Consider the following 9,723-nt stretch of genomic DNA (forward strand, 5'->3'; position numbering starts at 1 on the left):
TGGTATGATGTGTTTTCATTCTCATTTGATTCTAGGAATTTTTTGATTCCATCTCTGATTTCTTCTGTTACCCACTGATGTGTAAGCAGGATATTGTTCAGTTTCCATGTAGTTGATTGAAGATGAGAGGAGTTCTTAACTGGTTTTACATATCAAAACAGTTGAATCAGTTATTGATTGACAGCGTTGCGATACATGTGGCTACTAGGTGATTTGTGACAATTGGCATACTGAAGCAAAAGCAAAGAGAACATTTTGGAAGTACTCCTTTTTCATTTCTTTTCCAGATATATGGTGGGCAGTGCTTTTGTAATATAAAATGATCAAAGTCCTCAGGGGAGATACTAGAAGGAATGCTTCTCCGACTTTAAAAAAAAGAATAAGATGAGAAAACATTCCATGTGGGGAATGATGATAAGTAGGATGATTCCATTTTTTGATAATTATCAATTGCAAAAACCTGCCTGTTTTCCTAGGCATGTGTCCTGCAGCGTCAGAGGAAGGGCTCCATGAGCAGTGATGCCAGCGCCTCTACAGACTCCAACACTTATTATGAGGATGATTTCAGTAGCACGGAGGAGGACAGCAGCCAAGGTAGAGACCTTTCTTTTTTCTCTCCTACAGAGATAAGCTACAGACTCCAACAGGAGGTTTCCCAATAGGTTCCTTTAGTTTTTTGTTCATACCATTTTATTTTCACCTGCCTAGATTGGATATTTGTGGAAGAAAGATGTGGCAATCTGCTTCTGTAAAGATTATAGCCTTGGAAATCCTGTGGGGTCGCTAGGAGTTGGAATTGACTCGATGGCAATGGGTTTGGGGTTTTTTTTGGTTTATAATTCTTATCATCTTGGGATTGGTTTACAATTGATAAGACAACTATAAATTTGTTCTTGAAAATGTTTGGCTTGTTGCCAGTAAAGTAAGTGAGGTTGTTTCTCTTCCCTCATTGGGTTCCTTTTTTAATTAGTTTATTGAGGTATGATTACAATAAAATCCCATTGTATATACATTTAGATGTAGTTTGACAAATTTATTCAGTTGTGTAACCAATCAAGATATCCTTGCCTTTCTTTTGACTTAGGCATTTTTATAAAGCAGTGTACCAAAAACATTTTTTAAATTTGTTATTTTGTTAACTTTTCTCTTTCTCTATTCAGATGATGACAGTGAACCTATTTTGGGGCAGTGGTTTGAGGAGACCATCTCCCCCAGTAAAGAGAAAGTGGCACCTCCTCCTCCTCCCCCTCCCCCTCCACTGGAGAGCTCTCCTCGAGTTAAAAGCCCCAGTAAACAGGCCCCTGGTGAGAAGGGCAACATTTTGGCTAGTCGAAAAGATCCTGAGTTGGTAAGAGTGGGTTTCTGAGGTTTGCAGGGGAAGGGGAAACGAGGAAGAGGGGTGTGAGAAGCAGATCATTTGAACTAACATGTTTTGTAGGTTGGATAACAGTAATGTTTAAAGACATCTTATTTTTGCTTAGGACTTATGTATATTGATTGTTGAGGGTTAGTGGCTTAGCCTTTAAGGAGCCGTGGTGTCGCAATGGTTAAGCTCTCAGCAATTTGAACCCACCCAGCAGCTCTTCGGGAAGAAGACCTGGCAGTCTGCTCCCATAAAGATTACAGCCTAGGAAACCCTATGAGGCAGTTCTGCTCTGTTGTATAGGGTCACTATGAGTTGGTTCAACTCGGCGGCACACAACAATAGCTTAGCCTTTGGAGTCAGACAGAAGTGTGTTTGAATCCTACTTCTACCACTTAACTGGCTGTGTGACTTTGGGCAAGAATCTGAATTTCTCTAAGCCTCAGCTTTGTCTTCTATAATATGGGAATGATTATACCTGCTTCCTAGTGTGTTGTAAAGAATTAAAGAGAGGATATTTTTGAAGCCTTTAGCATTGATTTGGTACCTCATAAGTGCTTGCTAACTATTTGTTCACCAGTATTTATTGATCAACTACTAAATGTCAGCCCCCTATTCCGAAGATGTATCAATGAACATGTCAGACACAATCCTTGCTTTCATAAAGCTTACAGTCTAGTCAAGAATATGGACATAAAACATCTACACACTAATTTTTCAATTTAATTTTAATAGAGAAGGAAAGAGTTGGGAATTTTACATATGTATAAAATGACCATTAATATAGGTTTCAGAATTCAATATATCAGTAATTTCCTAGAGGAAGACAAAGACAGGACCTGAGAGGAATGGAAGAAATGAATCAATCCGTTTGGAAATTCTGTGTCTCCATACAATATTTTGTGAAGTCTTTTGTATTAAACTGGAATACTATTTTGTGTAACTGGTGAGATTAATAGGAAAGACGATCATAACTAGTCCCACTGTAGACGATTTAAAATCTGACATTAATTCAGTGTGTTTATTGCATGAGACCAATGGGCATGTTTTGTTTCCTATTTGTATTCAGAGTTTGTAGGAGCTCTGGATTCCTGAACTTTGTATGATTTTTTTTTTTTTTTTAATTCTTTTTAGTTCTTAGGTCTGGCTTCCAACATTTTGAACTTTATCACCTCTTCCATCCTGAACTCTCGAAACAATTTTATCCGAAATTATCTGAGTGTATCTCTTTCAGAACACCACATGGCCACCCTGGCCAGTATCATCAAGGAGGTGGACAAAGATGGACTCAAGGGTCAGTAGATGGGATACATGCCTGGTGGATTTTTTCCTAGTGGAGTTTCACTGTTGGCAGATTGTATGATGCATCAAGTAGCTGCTTGGATAATAGATTTTCCCATTTGTCTTTAGGTTCATCAGATGAAGAATTTGCTGCTGCCCTCTATCACTTCAACCATTCTCTGGTAACTTCTGACCTTCAGTCACCTAACCTACAGGTTTGTGTGCACTCTGACCATCCAGGTCAAGATCTCCCTACACCAGATCTCCTATGCTATACTTGTTCCTAGTGTTAAGAAACACAGTTTGTTACTGGATCACATCACTGGAAAGAATTTTGAGAGATTATTCTAGTGTGTACCTCTGTCTTAATTAAGATTATTTCAAGAAAAAATGTGTCCGTTATCCCCAAGTCACTGTGTAAGCTTACAAGGAAAACTACAAAAGCAAACCAAAAAGACCTCCCAATGACTTTCCTAGTACAAAAGTTGCCAAAATGCACAAGAAGGCAGTTTATAAAAAGAAATGTATATGAATGGCCAACAGACTAGGAAAAAATGTTCAGTTATTAGAAATCAAATATAAATTTAAATGAGTATTTTAAATAAAATCAATCAAACTGCAGGAGATAGATGCTCTCATGTACACTCCTACTTGTAAATTTACCACCAAAACAAAATCTAGGACTTTAATAATAGACTTCTAATCTTCTAGTTCCTTCTTCCCACTGAGGGTAGCTTTCATCTTGAATCCTAAATCACGTGTTCCTCATTTTCTTAGTTATGTATATAAATCTTGTATCTATATTTTTTAAGTTAAAAATATTTCATTTTTAGCTTTATAAAAAAAGATATGTTCTGTATAATCTTTCCGGACTTTCTTTTTTCACTTATTATATAATACTATATTGCCCAGATTCATCTGTATTATTGCAAATTGCTGTGGTTCTTGTTTTGACAGTTATATGATATTACACTGTGGGGCTGTACTAATCTATTCGTCTCCTTTCCTTTCCTCTCTTCTCCCACTGACGGACATTTGGACTGTTTCTAGGTTTTATTGCTATTCCAGGTTACTGTGATCTTTCTTGTACATGTCTCCTGCTATATATGGGTAAGACATTCTCTTGGGAATATAACTAGGAGTAAATTTGCCAGCTTCGAGAGTATATGAACTTCAACGGATAATACCAACCTGTTCTCTAAAGTAGCTGCAACAGTATTTACTCCCACCAGCAATGTGTAAGAGATCATGTGGATCCACATCCTCTCCAACAGTTGGCAATGTCATATCTTAACATGGTCAAAGTTAGTGAGTCTCCGTCTTTAGTGTACATATGGATTCCTGAGGAGTTTTTAAAAAATTCGGATTCCCAGTTACTCCTGGCACTCCCCTCCCCCAATAGAATTTAATTTGGTAGTTCTCCAGTAATTTTCCCTAAGAATGTTTTGAAAACATTTTTCTTACTTTTAAGATTATTCCAGAGGATTCTCAGAATCAAGACACAGTTCAAGGGTTTGTCAGTTGTGTCTAAAGGAACAAAATCCAGGAAACTATTTCAAGAGGTTAAAATTGATTCTCATAATCCCAAATTATTTGAGAAGTTCCTTAGATTATTTTTGTTGTCCTTTAAAAAAAAGTATTATGAAACTCATTTACGTACTGTTACATGAAAAGTTTTGTTTTGGCAGACAAAGGAATATAAATTGAGTAGAAAAGTTGTTGACCTATCTAAGGTGAAGAAAAGGAAATGCTTCGGTGAATATTTAGCTTGCAATCCGCTCTCCAACTATGTAGGGTCAGGGTGTCCTGCCAAATTTATCAGCTCCTGACCTATGCTTATTCAGGGAAGTTCTAAAGTTTATAGACTTGGCCTTTTCCAGCCTAAACTTGCCCAAACAGTAGGGAAGAAATATTTTTCCTCTAGAGAATGGGAGTCTTTAAGACTCCTGTAATAATGTTGTCCTCTTAGCATTTTTGAACTAATTACAGACCTTGTATAGACATGCAACTTGGCTCCCATAACGACTGGCCTTGTGGCAAAGGGAATTCTTAAACTTTCCTTTTCATTCCATCTCTAAACATGGAACTTTAAATTCTTCCCCTGCGGCAATGATGGAAGAAAGTGAAAGATGGTCAGTCTAATCTAATGGTGTGCTGTTGAATTCCCCCACCTCGGACCTTGTTCTTTTGGATAATGTAGAAGGTGCCTAACTTCCGTTGCAAGACACACATAGTGTCCTTTAAGGGAACTTGTTGTACCCCAGTCCCTAAGAGTAGATAAATATAAGTTATATCTTAAAAATTGTCTTCAACTGTCAGGGCAGTAAAGAAATGTGATTCTGAGTTAAGATTGATAGACCTATCCCATACTTAGAGAAGAAGTTGCAATCTACTTATTGATGACTTACGGACATCTTGGCAAGTAGACTTTCTGCTAAAAGGCTGTGGGAGGAGCTATGCTTGGAATGGTCAAGCTCTGCCCTTTCTTTTAAATTTGTCTAGTAAAGCAGTCTAGTACGATGGCCAGATTGCTGAGGTATTCTTTTTGGCATCACTAGATTCTATGACATCTTTTATTGGGATTCTGTCACCATATGCTCTTTCTTTAGTAAATATTTATTAGTACCTATTGGGACCTAAATACCTTGCTAGGAGCTGAGTACTGTGAGATAATCAAATAACAAAACAAAAACCCTGTTATCTAGGAATAGTGTTTGATAGTTATACAAATAGCTAATACAATATAGAATCTGTTGAGTACTCTAATGGAGAAAGTGGAGTGGTAGTTCAGAAAAGAGGGAGATTACTTATGAGTGGTGAGGAGTCGGGGTGGGGAGATAAGACTTCAGAGAAGCCGTGGCATGTAGTCTGGGGTAGAAAGGATGGGTAGTATTAAAATAAGGGGCCCTGGTGATGCAACCATTAAGCACTCTTCTACTAACCAAAAGGTCAGTGGTTCGAACCCATCATTGGTTCTCTGGGGGAAACAACCTGGGGGTCTGCTTCCATGAAGAATACAACTTAGGAAACCGTATGGGACAGTTCTACTCTGTCTTGTAGGTTCACTGTGAGACAGAATCGACTCGATGGCACACAGCAACAACAATAGTAATGGAAGAAGGTAAGGTGCCATATGAAGTGAGCATAAAAATAAGGCACTACATGTAGAGGATGTAAAAATTGGTTCAATTTGGGTGAGAGAAGATGTCTAAAATAGTTTGGGCTGGATTGTAAGGAGTCTTGAAGTTTATACTAAGGAACTGAAATAGTGGCGAGCCACTGGGCTTTGCCTTGTGAAGATTATTGTGGCAGTAGGATGGACCTTGGGGAAAATGGAGGTCCTGAGCATCCCTGGTTGTAAGACAAATTGGTCCATGAAAAGTGTTTAAAATAGTGCCTGGTACATACTACTAGTGCCTACTAAATGTTGTTGTTGTTGTTAGCTGCCATTGAGTACGTTCACAGTAACCCTGTATACAAAAGAACAAAACACTGCTTGGTCGTGGATGATCCTCATGATTGTTGTTATGCTTGAGCCCATTGTTGTAGCCACTGTGTCAGTCCATCTTGTTGAGGGTCTTTCTCTTTTTCGCTAACCCTCTACTTTAACAAGCATGATGTCATTCTCCAGGGACTGATCCCTCCTGATGACATATCCAAAGTGTGTGAGATAAAGTCTCGCGATCCTTGCTTCTAAAGAGCATTCTGGCTGTACTTCTTCCAGGACAGGTTTATTAGTTCTTTTGGCAGTCCATGGTATAGTAAATGAATATTATACTAAATGTTAGCTGCTGTTTTTAGTTATTAGTTTATTATTGTTACTAGTATTTAATGTTATTATTGCAGTGATCCATGCTTCTGTCAGTTTGTCATACTGTGGTGGCTTGTGTGTTATTGTGATGCTGAAAGCTATGCCACCGGTATTTCAAATACCAGTAGGGTCACCCATGAGGGAAAGGTTTTAGCTGAGCTTCCAGACTAAAACAGAGTAGGCAGAAGGACCTGACAGTCTACTTCTGAAAAAATTAGCCAGTGAAAACCTTATGAATACAACTGGAACATCATCTGATTTAGTGCCAGAAGATGAGCCCGTCAGGTTGGCAGATGCTCAAAAGACGACTGGGGAAAAGCTGCCTCCTCAAAGTAGAGTCTACCTTAATGACGTGGATGGAGTCAAGCTTTTGGGACCTTCATTTGCTAATGTGGCACAACTCAAAATGAGAAGAAACAACTGCAAACATCCATTAATAATTGGAATGTGGAATGTACGAAGTATGAATCTTGGGAAATTAGAAATCATCAAAAATGAAATGGAATGCATAAACATCAATATTCTAGGCATTAGTGAGCTGAAATGGACTGGTATTGGCCATTTTGAATTGGACAGTCATATGGTGGGGCATACTGTGCTGGGAATGACAACTTGAAGAGGAATGGTGTTGTATTCATTGTCAAAAAGAACATTTCAAAATCTGTCCTGAAGTACAGTGCTGTCAGTGATAGAATAATATCCATACACCTACAAGGAAGACCAGTTAATGTGACTATTATTCAGATTTACACACCAATCACTAAGGCCAAAGATGAAGAAACTGAAGATTTTTACCAACTTCTGCAGTCTGAAATTGATCAAACATGCAATCAGGATGCATTGATACTTACTGGTGATTGGAATGCAAAAGTTGGAAACAAAGATGAAGGATCGGTAGTTGGAAAGTATGGCCTTGGTGATAGAAACGATGCTGGAGATTGCATGATAGAATCTTGCAAGATCAACAACTTCTTCATTGCAAATACCTTTTTTCAACAACATAAACAGTGACTATACATGTGGACCTCGCCAGATGGAATACATAGGAATCAAATTGACTATATCTGTGGAAAGAGACCATGGAAAAGCTCGATATCATCAGTCAGAACAAGGCCAGGGGCCAAGTGTGGAACAGAGCATCAATTGCTCATATACAAGCTCAAGCTGAAGTTGAAGAAAATTAGAACAAATCCATGAGAGCCAAAGTATGACCTTGAGTATATCACACCTGAATTTAGAGACCATCTCAAGAATAGATTTGACCCATTGAACACTAATGACCGAAGACCAGATGAGTTGTGGAATGACATCCAGGACATCGTATGTGAAGAAAGCAAGATGTCATTAAAAAGACAGGAAAGAAAGAAAAGACCAGAAAGACTCTGAAACTTGCTCTTGTACATAGAGTAGCTAAAGCAAAAGAAAAAGTGATGAAGTAAAAGAGCTGAACAGAAGGTTTCAAAGGGCAACTCGAGAAGACAAAGTAAAGTATTATAATGATGTGTGCAAAGACCTGGAGTTAGAAAACCAAAAGGGAAGAACATGCTCAGCATTTCTCAAGCTGAAAGAACTGAAGAAAAAATTCGAGCCTCAAGTTGCAATATTGAAGGATTCTACGGGGAAAATATTGAACGAAGCTGGAAGCATCAAAAGATGGAAGGAATACACAGAGCCACTGTACCAAAAAGAATTGGTTGACATTCAAACCATTTCAGGGTACGGAGGGAAGAAGTCCAGGCTACACTGAAGGCATTGGTGAAAAACACGGCTCCAGGAATTGACGGAATACCAATTGAGGTGTTTCAACAAACAGCACTAGAGGTCCTCACTCATCTATGTCAAGAAATTTAGAGGTCAGCTGCCAGGCCAACTGACTGGAAGAGATCCATTTTTGTGCCCATTCCAAAGAAAGGTCACCCAATAGAATGCAGAAATTATCAAACAATATCATTAATATCACCTGCAAGTAAAACTTTGCTGAAGATCATTTAAAAGCAGTACATCCATAGGGAACTGCCAGAAATTCAAGCCGGATTCAGAAGAGGACGTGAGAAGAGGGATATCATTGCTGATGTCAGATGGATCTTGGCTGAAAGCGGAGAATACCAGAAAGATGTTTACTTATGTATTATTGACTATGCAAAGGCATTCGACTGTGTGGGTCATAACAAAATTATGAATAACATTGTGAAGAATGGGAATTCCAGAGCACTTAACTGTGCTCATGAGGAGCCTGTATATAGACCAAGAGGCAGTTGTTGGAACAGATGAAGGAGATACTGCTTGTTTTAAAATCAGGAAAGGTGTGCGTCAGAGTTGTATCCTTTCACCATACTTACTCAATCTGTTTTAGTTATCTAGTACTAGTGTATCAGAAATACCACAAGTGGATGGATTTAACAAAGAAATTTATTGTCTTACAGTCTAGGAGGCTAGAAGTCCGAATTCATGGCGCCAGCTCCAGGGGAAGGCTTTCTCTCTCTGTTGCTCTGTGGGAAGGTCCTTGTCATCAATCTTACCCTGGACTAGACGCTTCTCAGCCCAGAGAACCCAGGTTCAAAGGAAGTGCCTAAGCTCCTGGTGCTTCTTTCTTGGTGGTATGAGATCCTCCTGTCTCTCTGCTCGTTTTACTCTCCTACATCTCAAAAGAGATTGACCCAAGACACAGCCCAATCTTGATTGAGTCCTGCCTCATTAACATAATTGACGGTAATCCCACCTCATTAACATCATAGAGATAAGATTTACTACACCCAGGAAAATCACGTCAGGTTACAAAATGATGAACAATCACAGAATACTGGGAATCTTGGTCTAGCCAAGTGGACACACATTTTTGGGGGACACAATTCAAACCATAACATTCTGTATGCTGAGCAAATAATCTGAGAAGCTGGATTATATGAAGAAGAACGAAGCGTCAGGATTGAAAGAAGACTTATTAACAACCTGAGATATAGTCCACCAGCAAGCCTCATGCCTGAAGGCGCTAAGCTGTCTCGCTCTTCAGGTTGGCGAATCTAACTCTGCTAAGTGTCCAGAAGGCACCCCACTTCTCCAGCAAGCCTCCTGCCTGAAGGCTCTCAGCTCTCTTGTTCCATGGGTCGGCAAGCTTCACCGCAGCCATCTCGCACCCATCTCCTGGTTCCTGCTGTCTTGTACTGCTATCACTGTTGCTACTGTTGCACCGCTGTCTCTCACTGTCTGCTGTGTTACAGCTCCTCTTTCTCTCTCTCTCTCCCTCTCTCTCTCCCTCTCTCTCTCCCTC

At 39.3% G+C, this 9,723-nt stretch overlaps 1 protein-coding gene across 5 annotated transcripts in view; it reads left to right on the forward strand.

The window, feature by feature from the left end:
* Nucleotides 1-9,723, forward strand: part of UBR4 (ubiquitin protein ligase E3 component n-recognin 4) — a 139,862-nt gene that overhangs the window by 21,040 nt on the left and 109,099 nt on the right. For 4 of the 5 annotated variants that reach the window (XM_004377192.3, XM_023732144.1, XM_023732143.1 and 1 more), the window contains exons 14-17: nucleotides 477-594; nucleotides 1,161-1,348; nucleotides 2,498-2,657; nucleotides 2,774-2,859. In XM_004377192.3, coding sequence (XP_004377249.1) covers nucleotides 477-594; nucleotides 1,161-1,348; nucleotides 2,498-2,657; nucleotides 2,774-2,859 — 552 coding nt within the window. Of the gene's footprint in view, nucleotides 1-476; nucleotides 595-1,160; nucleotides 1,349-2,497; nucleotides 2,658-2,773; nucleotides 2,860-9,723 lie in introns of those variants that run through there. The other variant, XM_023732145.1, reaches the window with a different exon arrangement.

The sequence above is a fragment of the Trichechus manatus genome, unplaced genomic scaffold, assembly GCF_000243295.1.
Source record: "Trichechus manatus latirostris isolate Lorelei unplaced genomic scaffold, TriManLat1.0 scaffold00048, whole genome shotgun sequence".
In the NCBI taxonomy this organism is placed as follows: Eukaryota; Metazoa; Chordata; class Mammalia; order Sirenia; family Trichechidae; genus Trichechus; species Trichechus manatus.